Below are 16,597 nucleotides of genomic sequence, written 5' to 3'. Positions count from 1 at the left end.
ATTAAACCAATAATCTGATTTATAAATGCTCAAGATCCAAAGTGAGTCCACACACCCCCACTTACTTTCAAGCTCATATTTTTTTTCTGCTGATCCATGCTTCTCTGCACTAATCACACCCCTGCACTCACTACCAGCAGCATAGGATGTTATTGACTGCTGCCCTTGGGTGGCAGAAAACTAGGCCTTACCACCCAACACCAAGACAGAAAGACAAAGTGCTGACACAGGCAGATAAGGGGAGGAAGAAAGAGAAAGATTAAAGAGCAGATTCATTATCAATAATTAAGGGAAAGGATTTATTCTAATGAATTAGGGGCCTGTCTTTATCTCCACTTTATCTCCTTATCAAGCATAAGTCTTCTATATGCATAGCCTAAATGCGAGCACTACACTTTCTGGCTTCAGATTGAGGTGTGACTTGACCCCCGCCTGCTCTGCACAGTCCACATAGAAACCCATGCTGTCTTCAGGCAGGGCTCTTCCGGCCCTGATCTTCCCGTCCAGCCTGGTGAGTCCCAGCTCTCTGCGATGGAGCAATATGGTCACACGGCATGGCATGCTGTGGCACGGCTGTGAGCCCAGAGTCTAATACAGCAAGGCCCGATGCCCACTGAGTTGAACTCTTTCCCTTACATAATGATTGATACTACACAGGATGTTTGCTAAAATAACTAAGACACATAGAGCAGGGAAATGAATCTAAAAACATGTTCAGTGTTAACTTTGTTTTTATGACAAAATTTTTGATTATAACAGACACCCAAGTGACGTGGAGCCTTTCTGCATACACATTAAGAGTGAACCCTTGTATTTGGTGAATATAGGTGTTTTTCAAACCTCTCAGTGAGAAAACAACCATGGTGATGAGTCAAAAAATAAGAATCAAACTAAATCGATTAAAAAATAAAAAAGAACAATACTTTTAGTCTACAAGTTTGGAATTGGATAATGAAGATAGTCCACATGAAGCTAATTTAAACTGAAATTATTTTTGAGCTCTGTATGATTTAAGTTATTCATAGTTGTCATACAGCACAGAAGGAAGACAACTTTGCCCTCAAACCTTCATATATATTTTTGTCAATACATTTAGCATGTCGATTGAGTGACGCACTTGAGTACAAACGCACTGAGGGCCAAATGCAAACTGTGTGCAGACTTTTGTAATTAGACATCTCCGAAACACTGACAGCATTCTCTCCAGCTGCTTGTATCATACACCTTTTTCCTCGCTTAAACAAATATATCTTTCTTCGGGCTTGTCAGCACTCCTGTTTCAAGAGTGATGAGTGTATTAACTCAAGGAGTTTATTATTACAAGCATGAAAATGGAGGGCATTTTAACAATTACTTGGGAAAACAAGTATGTGAGACAGGTCAGTTGTCCTTTGGCGCCCTGTTTTTTAAGAACTAATTACATGCAATTGAGGCAAGGCCGCCGCTGTCAGTCATGGTCCAAAGCCCCTCCCTTGTTTTTATTTTATGTCACAGTGCCAACTCTCTACAAGAACCAGCTTGGACGAGACATAAGCAAAGACAGATAGTTCAATCAAAAATAAGGCTTGATAGAAACTGAAATAATGTCTTCCATTATATGTAATAAAACATCAATGAAAACAGGCAGCTGATATTTGCCAAATCCCCATGACACACAATGCTTCTAACTTGTCTTCTTTTGATGCCATTATTGTCACTCGTATTTTTATTTCTCACTGGCCAGTCTCACCCTGCCCCCAGCGACTGTTGGACACGTCGCTCCGTATAGCTGAAATGATACCGTCAACGTAAAAGTAAAAATTCGAGAATATGGTTGTCCTACAAAAAAACAATCTGTGAGGCTCAAGATGGACAAAGGGGCAAAAATCCTAACATCTTCCCTCAGTGCCTGCAGTGAGGAATGGTGGTGTGACTGAGACAGAGACCCAGTTGTGTCACTTTATAACAGTTCAGCTCCCCCACCCACCTCCTTCTCGCACTGTGTCCGTCATTTTGCACATCCAAAGAGTCTGATTCCTTTACCTCTAAAACACCACCATGGTCTGCTTTTCACAAATGTTCTACCTTGTTAACCATTAACCTAGTATCTACACAACTGTCTCCACTGTAAATATAAAATAACAAGCTAATATGTGAGTGACACAGTGGGTGTTAATGGTAAAAATGAAACAAATGTTAACAGTTACCCCATAAAGGTGGACACCATCAGTGGACTACTGCGGTTGTTTAGGCTTGTGTTTTTCTTAGTTACTTTTTTAACTGCTTGAATTTACTTCTGATTTACTTCAACTGTTGCTGCCATCTTTGGTTTTGGTTCTTTGTCAACTCGGGGTTAAGAAATGGGATAAAAAAAATCAAATGGAGAAAAATAGACTTGGGCTTTCCAAAACCTATCTACACAAAAAATGTTGATCACGGATCTAGTTTTAAATGGCTAACAGGAGATACCGACTGCTAGTCACATGCTCCTCCTTTCCCCAGTGTTCTAAAAATACCAGGTGATCAAGGCCTTAGAGATGGTGATGAAACTGTTTCTCTGACACTGTCCCACTGCAATCCATCTCTCCACCGCCTGCCAGCCAGCATATGTTTGCAATTGGCTACCCTCAACAACCCTCATCGGCTCTCAACTTGTCCACCCCCACCGGTCCCCAGTTGCAGGTTCAGGTACCCCCTTTTCCACGCACACACATGCACCTTTCCTTCTCTCTCTCTTTCTCCTTCTCCCTCAGCTACCGTCCTAGTCTCCAGGTCTGGGCTTTCAGAACCAGTGCGGTTATCAATCATTGAGCTCAAAGTGTCACGGCAGAACCATCTGCACAAGCACAAACCTACACACTCAAACACACGTCTACTTTCCTCTCACTTGTTCTTTGTCTCTTCTCTGTAGCCATCACTGTTACATCCACCCTTCATTTCTCCTCAATCCTCCGTCCTCTATCTGCTCTTACATTTGCCCAAATTTGTTCCACTTAACAAGCCCTCCCCAATGACCTTGTGCTAATTAAGCTGCACTGTGTTGGAAATATGATGGTTAATTAATGATGAGATAAATTCTGTCTGCAGGACTGTCAGAAAAATGATGACATCGTGTTTTACAGGTTTAAATAGAACAAACCTTGTGGCAAGGGAGTGTGAGTGTGTGAGTGTGTGTGGGTGTGTGTGTGTGCGCTCCTTGAAATCAAGGTGCAGAATCGCAGTAAAAAGCAGAAGATGAAACAATGGATTATCGAATGACCTATGTGTTGTAAAAAGGTACAGGTGTGTGGCACACACTGAAAACTGACCTGTTCACATAAGGATACAGTGTTTCCCTAAACATTTTGTGGGGTCAAAGGACAGAGCAGATGATTTCAGCTATAAAATATACATCCACTTTTTGTGATGAAGCAACCTTTCTGTTATGCGGGCCTCGCCACAAACAGTATCACATGGGCTCAAAGCAAAAAGTGACCAAAGAATTGCACCTCACACTGCGCCGGGTGTCAATCAATTTCTTTGCCGCAACATAGCCTTTTCTTGTTTCATTCATACAAGAGCATGTGTAGCACAACTTACTCCCCCCAAAGCAATCTATGTTCGCCTTCCACAAAAACTTCTCCCCAGTGCTTAAGCAGCATACGGTGCCCTACAGATTTTGTTCTCCTACAATGAGATTTCAACCCTACACTGGATTTTTTCTCTGTTTCGTCAACATGTAGTGAAGAGAGACTTGCAGTGTCAGCACTCCCTCACCATCGGTCCAGGAGGACTCCACCTTTTATGGTAGGCTGCTAAGGATGTAAAATGAGTTCTGTAGTTCTTCTAATTGTGATTTTAAAGTAAACAAACACTACTACTACTACTGCTACTAATAATAATGATAATAATAGGACAGTGAATGTTTGGGGCAAGTGACTCAATTCAAACTATTCAAACCAGCTCTAGCAAAGTCACAGACGCAAAGCAGTGGCGGAGATTTTACATTTTTATCCATCTCACCCAGATGAACAGCTGACAGTCTGAATTTAGTTAATAATGGCTGAGAGATTGAGAGGCGTCTGTTTGGGCTGTTTACTTGCATATCAGAGGACACTTGTCATATCTAATACTGTATGTTGTCAAAACTATCAATTTGGTGGGGCCGTAATGAAAAAGCAGGTCTGTTTCTATTTTAGCAGCTCACTTGACAGATTGAGAGGTGTTTAACGTCTCCTTTTGGCTTGTCAGAGGAGTGTTGGTGGGGTGGGGAGGGGTGCCTCACAACTTCATCTCGTCATCTTTCTTTTACACACGCATGCACATCACACCAACACACACACACACTAACTGACAGCAGGGTTCTACTTCTGATAGACAGGGCCAAGCTAGAAACATTACACATACACAGGCACGTACACAGGCAGAAATGGCAAAAGAAACATCATTCATCCTTAATTCAAGAGGGAGAGAGGCAAAGTAAGATGAGGGTGGGGACCAGATAAAGTTTGACAGGGAAATAGATGTTAGCAAGGCAGATGGAATGAGTGAAAGCCATTTAACTCATTAGGGAACTGGAGGATCTCAAGTTATATTTAACTCTACATTTTACTGAAGGGACATGTTTGTACTTAAAAGCTTACAGGCCTCCATGGGGGTATTTTAAAAATGAATTAATGGCTTGCACATTTCTCAGTTTACTCTGCAGAACAAAAATACATGATGCATGGTAAGCAAGATATTTGTACATTTTAATACGCGCAAGGTTAATGCCACCTTTGTGAACACGCTTGAACGATGGACTTCAATGAGTATCCACTACTCTCTTCGGTGAAATGGCGCTAGAGCTTCTAGTGTGCGGTGGTGCCAATAACTCGCCTTTCACCAGTTTATTCCACAATTGATAGCACCAAGATTAGATGTATGTTCCAGAGAAAAGTCACTTTTGTAAAACAAGACCAGGAACCAGGAACAAAGTCATTGGAGAACCTGATCATGAAACTAAAGACACCAGTAAAGTTCAATCCACAGGCCATAAGTAAAGAAACTGCACAAATAGCACAGTCAAGGCCTAGTCACTCTTGGACTGGGTGTCTGTGAGCGACTCCGCTCAGCGGCGATGCTGGTGAACCAGCCACCGTGTTCAGACAGGAAAAAAAATGGTGTGGCAACGATGTGGCAAAAATGGTGAAACATTGGTTAAGCTCTCAAACTGTGACATCATCGGTGGGTGTGTACTATTCTAAAACGAGAAGGAAGTAAAGGAAGTACTAGACGTTATTTTAAATGTAATATATGCTTGTTCGCTCTGGTGTAAGACAACTCCATGAAATCAAACAATCACGTCTGCAAAATATATCAGTCTGTACATACGCGCACACACTTGGACCCAGATGCGCCCAACATAATCGTCTTCTATGTCTTTCATCATCAAAAGTTGTTTGCATACTTGATTATTGGATGAAAACAAATAGTCCCAGTAATGCGTTTTCAGAAAATTGGAGTGACTTTCTGGTGGTGAGTGTTTACTTCTGCCTTCGTGATCATTTTTAGCCCCTCGCACCTAGGTTCCGCTTGTACTGAAAGAGGGCAGGTACAACAGAAAACACAGAGAGAAACAGACCCATTTTGGTATGAAAGACCTCTGTATCCACTGGGTCTCACTAGAAACATATACTGATCTAAAAAGCGATATTTGTTAGGTGTATTTATTGGCTGTCCATCACAAAGGAGAATGTTACTCACATGGTTAAGTGTTTAAACTATGCAAAAAAAAATCGTCTTCTTCACAGAAACCAAAATTTCAAATCTTTAACATCTCCGACCCCTACAATGTATAATAATAATTTGTTACCTTTCTTTTGGTTGTCCAATTCCATGTTTTCCCAACATGTGGGTGCTAAGATGTTTCTTCATCACGAAGGCCCATCTGCAAAAAACACACACAAAAAAGGAAGTCATTAGTTTCAAATCAGTCAGAAACATGAAGACCACCATTTCAAGGTGACAGAAAAACATGAAAACACAAGTAAAAAAAAAAAACCTTTACTTATTTAAACAGATGCAAAATCATGACAATTCCTCCCAATTTTCCATGCAAACACATACGTCCGCGAGTGGTCTTGGCAAAATGACATGCGGCACAAATTCAGCCGAAATTGCCTCGACTTTCATGGTGACATGCCAACAGTAACCATGTACAGTTTGCAGAGGCACCAGAGTTCTTCAGAAGTCAAGTTCATGAGTTTCACATGCCTTTAAATGGCAGTTGAAAACATAATGTATGGATAATAGGACTTACTTCTCAGACATCAACATGCCAGTTCACTGGCGTTTTCATCCTCTGGCCTTTTCAAGTTAGCAACCATCAGATCCCATTATTGTGAAACTAAAGGACAATTACCACATCTGAGCTCCAAAGATGGAGCTTCATGAAAGAATCCCAAGGAAGGCGCAGTGCTCTGGCAGGCACTGCCCACATTCACATCTTTGCAACAAGGTCCCTCCCCGTTCCTAGAAAACAACCTAATTCCATTTCCTCTCAAGCTAACCCATCTGTTCCTTTCATAGGCTTTCCTGCTAAACATAATAACCATACTGCAAAGCATAATTGTTTCACCATTTATATTGTCAACTACTGCCTTCCAATGCCTCAGCCAGCTCAGTCTAGAGGCATGAATACACATGTGCAAAACGATACGCACACAGACACACCGTCCTCCATCTTGGCCGTAGATCCATCATTTGAGATCTAAATCAAATATATTTCCATGCTAACGTCCTTCCATATGGCTCAGACTCAAACAGTCAATCAAACTTTACCAGGTGGATTTTAACAAATAAATGTCATAACTGAGAGCAACATCTACAGAAAATGACATTTCTTACTTAGGATATTTCACAGCGTGCAGGATGAGCGACAACTCATCAATATAAGTTTGTGAGGACAGCGTAACAGCGTGAAGCGTCATGTGTTCATGTTTAAATCATCATGTTTATGTGCAGAGAAAAAAGCTTGCAAACATTTCTGTTAATTATGTATTACAGCTGTCCTTCATAAACCTAATTACAGCGCTGAAAGGCAACAGGGCCAATTTGCATACGTGCATGAAAGACAAGACGTATGCAAAATATGACTTTAATTAGCATTCTTTCATAGTTAGGGGTAGAAATCAAGCTGGCATGTTGCGAGATTTCATCTCTCCCACATTGACTAGATATTTTCCGCCGGTGGACGATAGGTAACGCTGGTAGGGTGAATGATCTACTGGCTAAACATATGCAGCTCAAGAATCAATAGCATATTCACAAGTTGCCATTTGAAACAACCAACATACTTGCAAAGCATTATGTGCACACCGGCCTCAAAAATAAATGTTTAAGCAGCAAATCCATTTGTTTAAGGCAGTGGGCAATCAGCCCCCTGCTCATGGTCTACATGCATCTTCTGCCACGCAGGTCAAGGCCATGGCTTTCTGTCCTCTTCAGCCCAAACTATCAGCCTCGATGCTTATGGTAACAAAGGGAGACTTTAACATGCCATTCATCCACGTCCATTCGCTTCCCCCCTATGAATTGAACTAATAAGACTGTGCCTCCACCCTCCAGGGAGGCACATAATATCCATTGCAGATCAAAAAAAAAAAAAAAAGAAAAGAAAGAAAAGGAAAGACGGAGTCTGTGGTGTTCACGTTCGACTTTCCCTTCAGACTAATCGGCACGCCACAGCTCGTTAGGTCCGTGACGTGCCGAAGCTTTACCGATAAGCAGGGGAGACACGGCTCAATTACCCACAGTTACAATCCCCGCTCTGCTCCCTCCCTCCCCTTGACGATGAAGAGATAACACGTCAATATTTGATACAAACAACTTCATCTGACTAATGCCTTCTTGGATAGAACCATCTTTGGGTCTGGAAGGCACTGGAGATCTTAGAAAGAGGTTGAGACTTGCTCCAGCTGTGAAAGTGATCCAAGCTGCTGGGTTAGAGGCAGGCCCAAAAATTACCTATTTACTCCCTGGCACTTAAAAGACTTTTGAAGAAATGGCTGTTCTGACAATTGGAGTCTGAGGAAAAGTGTGAACATATCAAGCGGGGCAGGACACTGGAACACAAGTGGGCACGGCGCTACTATTCTTAGAATTACACATTGTGAAGAAAAAAAAAGTCACAACAATGTCAACAAACATTTATCTTATTGGAAATAAAGACATTGTTGCCAGCTCTTCTCAGAGTTCTAACCACTTACGGTCTCACACAACCACAATTAAACCCCAAAACAAATCTGCCAAAACAGTCCGTGATTTTACAAACACGCCTTCCTTGTCGCACTCTGACAGTCACTGGTGGGGGTATTTCAAGTGATACTGTCTAGCCTTATCTGGGATCAACAGTGGAAAAAGACATGTTTATTATACTTAATGATGGTGAAACTGCACCATGAAAGACAAGATGAGCATTCATTACATGTCAAAGTTGATATTGCTTAAGAAAAAGGAAAAAAAAAATCAGATCAATGAGAAACGGGCGAAAAGTTGTGTTACTTTGCTTGAACACTTTCAAAAACACAAGCATGCACATATTACGCTGCAGTGGTCTAGTGGGCCCAAAAGAAATGAACGTATGCAGGCTCATCCAGCTTGCTCTGCCAGTCCTAATGATGGCCTCCACCTGCTGCTTTAATGTCACAGCTGGATCCCCCTCCATCCCTCAATGACTCTGCCACCATCAACAGCAGGTTTCTACCCTCTGCACTCTCCTCCCTCTGTCGGTTTCCTTCATCTCCCTCAGCTTCCATCCTTCACCAGCCACTCAAAACTTGTACATTCATCTCTTTCTGCAACATCTCTGCTTTCATTATTTTATTTTTTTTTGTTACATTACCTTGTAGCGACACCACACTTTATGCCCATATCAGTTTCCCATGCCCCTCTCACCTCATAATGTCCATTTATACCCCTTTTTGTGCCTCTCATTTATGTTGCTACTAAATGTACCAACCGGACCTCCTGCCAGTCACAACATGTTTTCGAATGTGATGTCCTCCAACGACAGAGGTGGTGGGGTTTTTGCCAGCCACTTCTGTCATTAAAATGTTTTTCATACATACTGTGGATATTTGACTTTACAGTACAGAACTTATCACAGTAAACTGAATTTGTTTCCTCCTTGTTTATTTTTATTTTTTTTTATAAACCTAGCGAGGAGAAGCGGATTCCTGCAGGTAAGTTGACACATCTAATCTGAGAGGCGTTGACAAGCAGGTGAAATGACAGAAGAACAGAAACCAACACTTGGCTGACAGCAACCCTGGAGCGTGTAGACAGCTGCTGCCATGTCAGACAGACAGATAAACAGACAAGAAACAAGGAGACAGAAAAAAGACATTTATTGATAGACAGTGAGTCTGCTTCTTGACAGGAAGACAGACGCAAAGACACCAAGAGAAGGGACGGAGGAATCGAGGATCCCACCGGCCCTGTCCAATGAATATTAGACAAGTGGGTCGCCAGGAATAAGCGCTAGCATTTGGAAATTAAATGTACAAAGCAATTTAAGTTCCGGAAAATTTGGGCCACAAATGAAGGTCACCTTACATCAAAGCTAATGGGACATTTTCTGAGATTGATAAAATAAAGAAACCTAATCAATGTCCATATTTAATAAAAGACTCACTTGCGATGCCAACTCATGTGCAAGTGCAACTGTGTGTGCATGTGTGTGTGTGATTGTGTGTGTCCTCTAGTCTTGGAGGAGGTACATTAAAAGCTCACTTTGCCTCACCAAAGGGGTTTTTGGATCATCTGCTGAGGCAGGTGATGGAGCTTGACGGATTGATTGAGGCAAAGTTCTCATCGACAGTGGCAGCGCCCCATAGAGTTCCCAGCTCCAGTGCACACTGTTCCATTAAAGGATCATTTAGAGAGAGAGGAAGTTCCACCTGCACTTATGCAGAGCAAACCCTAATGTGAGATGAAACAGACATTTTTATGCAAGGAGAGCGGGAGGAAGGGAAGAGGGCTAACAATGAAAAATAAAAATGCAGTTCCTTCCCAACAGCACATTTCCATCTTCAAGAGAAAGACGATTGATGAAGTAATCTATTATTGATATCATCATCGTTATGTGCCGCTGGCAGTGTTGCGGAGCCAACAGCTCATAGCGTTACCGTGCTGTTTGCTTATTATGCTACTCGGCTTCATTATATTTTCTAATTAACTGCTTTAATTCGGGATTTAAATCCAAAGTGAAGACGGAAACTTAAAAGTGCTGAACATGAAAAAATAATACTGTATTTGTTGTCAGGATGAAAGAAGAAATGTTTTAAAGACAAAGGGAGAGACTGTCAGACTAGTAAAATCTGCACTTTTAATAAGAGAAACGTTTACGATAAAATGTTTCGTGGGATCAGCACAAAATCAGTCAGCTTCCAAACAAAGGACAAGACTATCCACTTGTTAGGCAGAACATGCACGAGAAACATGGTGGGGGAAATGAATAAAACTGAAGAACTGCAGTATCAGAAGGCTAAAAAGATTCATTTTACAAAACAAAACAAATGAATCAGAAATGTTGGCTGTTAGAGGCAGTTAGCTTTTCTTGCTAATGCATCTCTCCCCCATTCCTTTTCCCTTCCTCTCTGCAGAGCAGTTAAAGATATGAAAAATATATGTGCTTTTTCCTCCCCTTCTTTCCACTGTGCCGTGTTAAATCATTAAAGAGAAGTCCTGCTCATTATCTCTCTAAACAAAACTTCTCTTAAACCAAATAAATCACTGTTGCGCTGCGCAGCTAACAGCCGTGAAGGGATAAATTACAAAGCGCCTCACTGGCAGCACTGGTATTTTAAAAAGCTTGCTGCACAATTTCTATGATGTGCAGTAATTTGTAATGCAGGATTCCTTATGTTCAGACGGTCTCTTCAGGTGTGCAGGCATTATGGGAAAAGGTAATGGGTGGAGAGAAAAGGCTTATTCTGATGCTAGAATATTCATTATTATTTTGCTGATGTTTACGGAAAGTAATCAGCTCTGTAGACTCAATATAATCCTCTGCAAACATGTTTAGAATTCCTTTTTTAGTGGTTTATCAAACACAATATTGCATAAAAACTAAACATTTTGAACGGGAATAAAATCTATTTCAGTTCAACCAAAAGAGTTAAGAGGTGGAGCTTTGGTATTATTTTGACTAGCTGAGCCAGTGGTAACCATGAACAGTTTTGTAGGGGAAAGCCAGTTATGAGTTATGCCATTATGAGCTGTGACAAAGCATGGCCCTGCCATATCACCTTTCATGACTACTCAAACTTTTACCAATGCTACAGCAGTCTTCCACCTCAAAATACCTGGAGTCGAAGTTGTGTGTCACCATGCCCTCCAATGAATGGTCACTTGTTTAACCCCACGTTTCTTCCTTTATAGAAAATAAACACTCCCAGTTTTCAATAGTTTTAAATGTATATATATACCTGTAGGGTACATTCAGAAACTCTTTTCAGAAAAAGGTCTATAATGTTTTGCTCACAATCTGTGGCATATAAAAAAATATATATTTACATTTGTGCAGCAGCTGGTTAAAATACGTGTGGTGTGGTATGCTGTGGACCTCTGGGATCATTATATACCTGTATAATTTTATTTTAATTGGAACCAGGACAGAAGCACATGTCGTTTCTGTGGTAAGTGGGTTTGAAACTCATCCAAAACTGAACACCACTGATACCAGCATTACATTGAAAATCAGTCAGTTGAACTGATGTATTGCAACAATGCAAAACTCTCTTTGACCGTGATCATTAAATATTGACTTCATTATTGCAAAAGTCCCCTGTTAAAGAGTTTAATTGAGGGAGGAGGCAGGCCACCAGCGGACAGATTAAATAGTGTGTAGTACAAAAGTCTGTTTACACAGCAAGTCTTCAGTTCTCTAAAAGGGAAAAAAAACTAAACTCATCTTGAAACTACCACATAATCAGCACTGAAAAGAAACAAAGTGAGAGTTTATGCACATTTTGTCTGTGTCCGAAAAGCAAACAATAATTAGAAAAAAGATGCTGAAAAAAAGAACCTTGAATGAGTAAGTAGCCGTTTCTTTAAAGAGGTAAAACTGAATATGCATCTGTAAGATTAATGGGATAAAATAGTAGTAACTAGTGGTTGCATCAGCTCATTCCAATATTAAATTATTCTGGTTTAGCATGTTAGCAACAATGTCATTAATAGAATATGAGAAAAGAAGAGAAGGGAAACAAGGATGAAGCCTTTAATTTCAACTACTGTTGATCCGCTGAGCCGTCTTCCACATTAAAAAGAACTGAAGCTACATGACAAGCGAGAGTTGTATTTCTCACTTTAGTTTTGCGAAAGCAGATAATCCATAAAACATAAGGCCCCTGTATTGACGTTTTTCCTCAGCTGGCTGAGTGAAGGGCGTAGCTGGGATGTCAGGCCTGTCTGTCGGCCAGCTACCATTCTCATTATCCTTCCGCCTTTGTGAAGGGCAGCTGAGGTTACACTCCAAAGACGCAAACTAAGCTGTGATGCTACTGATCCAACATTCACTGAGGCTTTCAAGGAAACATTTATTGGACCGGAGAATACGAACTGTTGATACAGAAGAAAAATGTATAAAGTGAAGTAGGAAAGTAGCAGTGAAAAGGCTACATTTGTCATCTTGGCTTGATGGAAGCAGCTATTGCAGTTTTTGCAAGTATCCTGAGCAGTTTATCAGCAGTCTGGAATTATATAAAGTACAGCGACTACAGCGCCAGGATCTACACCAAGTGTTGTTCAATAATATAAATAATATTACCTCCTACTCAAAGTAGCAGTTACACTTCTCAGAGAAGATGCATGCACATAAATACACACACACAAAGGATGTCTTTGTTTGCCTATTGCTGCTGTTGTCTTGACACCCACCATCTGCCGCCCCAGTAACAGAAAAGAGTGAAGAGAAGAGTTTCTCCCTGTTACTCACCCTCCACCTCACAAACCCGCGCGGCTCGCACAAAAACATTTTGTTAGGTTTCACTTAAACAAGAAGCGGCCACCCTCCCACTGCTAATGCCGCACTCTGTGTTCATCACTGCTCAATAAACAGCAAAACCGCTCTCACAAAAAAAAAGGAAAAGAAACTTCCCCTTATTTGAAGCAAAGTACGAAGCTTTGTTGGAATGTAGCTCTCATTATTAAGATGGAATCTATGCGTGTTTTATAAATGGCAATGTTATTCTTAGTCCCAATCAATAGATCTCAGATGCACCACGGAGACCAAGAACTCAAAAGTAAATGAGTAAATAAATAAATAAGTAAATAAAGTGTTTTATGCAGATGAGGGTGACGAAGCCTCCTTCTCTGCCTATTCTGTGATGCACCGACCATTCATCACCTGCACATGAAAAGCGCCCGCTCCGGTCCTTAGCATATTCGCATATTATAATGAAGCCTTGCATGCAAATAAGGACGACCTTTTCCTTTTTTTTCGCCTTCTGCCTTTTTACAACTTTACATTTAGAGGAAGGGAATGGAGAGTGGTGGCCGTAATGGCTATTAGAGCGACAGGCTGAGTATGTGACGTTGCGATCTAAACTCAGGGACGCAGTAATTAGGCTAATCTATTACCAGACGGCGGTTGTCAGAGATCTTTATGGTAAAGGACGGACCTGTGAGCGGGGTTTATTTATGAAAAAAATACGTGGCTTTTGGTCACCCAGAAGGAGAGGAAGGGCTTATGACCTGGACAGAGCACAACTCCAAAATGGCTGAAAACATTTTCTTCTGGACAATTTGAAAAATGAACTTATGACGTGATTCTTCATAACTGAAAATAAATTATGCTATCTCAAACATTTCTACATGATTAAATAGAAAAGAGAGGCTCATCTGTTATGGGCTTCATTGCAAATCACAAGGTTGAGAAGCCTCTTACAAGTTGTCAACTTATGTCCATAAGAAATTGTTCCGGTCTCCAAAGGGATCCTGGAGAAAAAAAAAAAGTTATGCCCTCTTCCTGTGACTTTGAACTACCTCAGATGAGGCATAAATATTGAAATATTGAAATGAAAGATGCGGCAGGCACAGAGGGGATAGGAGGGATGTTGGGGAGGGTGGAGGAAATAGGGGTAGAGGGAGTAACAGGGACAGGGAGAGAGAGAGAGAGAAAGAATAGAGGAAGAAAGAGAGAGGATAGACAGATTGGGGAGAGAGGAGACGGGAGGCCCACTGAGAGAAGAGACAAGGCCCTCACCCTTCTGCCAGGCTGCATTCTACGAGGCCGACAGTTATGGATAGGAAACATTACTGCAGCTGGTAATTAAAGGAAAAACTAATACTGTCTCTTGGATGAGAGGGTTTCATGGTGTGCATCCATTTGTCACTGTTGCACCCGTACCAAGGCCAGATTAAATCTCAGATAGATAGTGTCTGTTCTAAAAGGAGTAAATGTGTCTATCTATCCATCTATCCATTAACCACCCACCCATTTATCCATCCATCCATCCGTCCACCCATCCATCCCTTACATGTAGGTCAGTCCATTCTACTTCTTAGTAGTGAATGACTGTGTGGCTACAGCGCAGCAGTCAAAAGGCCACTGGCTTGTTGGGGGTAGAGAAGAAGGGGACAGGGAGAAGGGGATGCCATGTCAGACGAAGGGGATCAGTGACACTGAGCGTGTCACAGGGTGACGGCTGCACTCTGCTAGGACCAGCAGCCCCTCCAGCGCTGTCAGAGGAACCAGCAGCTCCAGATACTGACACTACCAGCTATACTGACAGGCCAAACATGACTCGTCTTTGCTCTTGCCACAGACGAGGCCTGACGGCACACAGAGACAAGAGAGATGGAACGGCTGATGGAATGGGGGAGGAAATGAGCAAATAAATGCAAAGTGAAACTGTGCCGTTAATATGGACAGGAAGTTGCGAGCTTCTTGCCGTAACAACTGCTTAACCTCTGAAAGACACGTATCAAAGTAGTCTGTCTTTTCTACAACCTGCTAAGAACAACATGAAATGCTATTGATCAGAGAATGTGTTTTCTGCTTTATGTCGTGATGGAATAAATAATAACACATCTTTCTACACTCACCATGGACTATGAACTCTGGGTACTGACAAAAAAAGGTAATAGATATATATACAGTATATACCTTGAAAAGAAGGTTGTTGTTCAAAGACTTTGTTTAAAGACCCTTGTTGGTAAAGAAAGGAGCCAGTTGATTTGGTTGGCCAGGTCAGTTGGTGACCGCAACTCTATGCCTCCCTCGAGAGGTCAGCCAGGCAGGTCCACTTTGATGGAGATGAAAGGTCAGACAATGTGGAAAGATTACATTTCTACAGCACTGTGGGTTCCACAGATTGTTTGGATAGTCACAGATGCTGCTACTCCTGTGACCTAGAGGATGATAATGAATGAAGTGAAAAACAAGAGTACAGAAAATGAGCTACCAGGTTACAGTTGTCAGTAAATGACACCATCCGAGCTAGGAAAGGTAGGGGAGTAGGATGGAGAAAAGATGATGTGAACTGTATTGTTTTGAAGAAAGGAACAAGGCTAATGCCAAAAGGGGAGAGGGCATAAAACAGAAAGGAAAGAGTGAGGAGGTGTAGAGGACTCTGGGAAACAGGCAGTGCAACAGCGAGACTGATCGCTGTTGATCTTCACGATAAGCGCTCCCGACAACTTGTGACCAAAGTGGCGCTTCGACACTAATCGGCCGTGAAGGCTGACCTGCAGCGAGGCAGCGCAGTTCATATCGCATAGGGCCGACGCTGCAGCTCAGACGAGATGGGTCCAGACAGGAGACATTCAGGCATCAAAACTCCCTGAGAAATTGCGACATAGCTTCAGTGCACAGTGAGAGGAGTGTAAGAGGGGGGCGGGGGGACAACCAGTGATACTCGGTGCTCTTGGCAGTCGAGACAGACTTATCTGGCTTAAGATGAAAAGCAAGCAACTGAAGCGAAGGGGAGTGGAGTGAGGAAGTGAAGAGAAGTGACCAAGGCAGGGGAGGAGGAGGGATAAATATGAGAAGGGCAAAAAACAGAGATCAATTTTATTGACAATTATCTGTGTGCTGGGCTGAGCTCTATTAGAGCCTGACCTTGAACTGCGTGTGCTCAACCTTTGCAGGACATAAAAGGTGTGTGTGCAAACTAAAATAAGACACCTGCAAACTCTCCTGGGGGACGTGGAAGTTGGGAAGACACAGAAATAAGATGACACAATAAATGTTGAAGTCCGAATGTCTTTGCTGATACGGTCGGCACACCTTTCAGTAATGTGTCTGCTTCAGATCGATTTGTGCTGTAAATGGGGACACTTTATTGTACCGAATAAAATGCACTTCATCATTCACAACAACTTCAGTAAACAAAATGATGTTCACCACTGTACTATTATTTTATTTTTTTAAGTGTCTTACCATTTGCAAATGTATCCGCACTTGTATGACTCATATTTGGTTAGTGAAAAAAGTTTAACTTAGAAACAATTTAATTATTTTTATTTTTTTAATAAAAGTTAAATATGCATATCAATGCAAAGTGTACAGATGCATAAATATCTTTTGAATTATAAACTACAAAATTACTAATTAATATATTATTTGCGTATTTACTAATAATACTTGGTA

The 16,597-nt window shown here is 41.6% G+C and overlaps 1 protein-coding gene across 1 annotated transcript in view; it reads right to left on the bottom strand.

Annotated features, from left to right (window-relative positions):
• znf407 (zinc finger protein 407) overlaps positions 1–16,597 on the bottom strand; it is a 113,579-nt gene that overhangs the window by 56,035 nt on the left and 40,947 nt on the right. Inside the window, exon 5 of the mRNA XM_053880740.1 lies at positions 5,813–5,887. Coding sequence (XP_053736715.1) covers positions 5,813–5,887 — 75 coding nt within the window. The remainder of the gene's footprint in view (positions 1–5,812; positions 5,888–16,597) is intronic.

Source organism: Synchiropus splendidus, chromosome 12 (genome assembly GCF_027744825.2).
Source record: "Synchiropus splendidus isolate RoL2022-P1 chromosome 12, RoL_Sspl_1.0, whole genome shotgun sequence".
NCBI lineage: Eukaryota > Metazoa > Chordata > Actinopteri > Syngnathiformes > Callionymidae > Synchiropus > Synchiropus splendidus.
The sequence above is the reverse complement of the archived record's forward strand: the minus strand, read 5'-3'. Positions and strand labels throughout refer to the sequence as shown.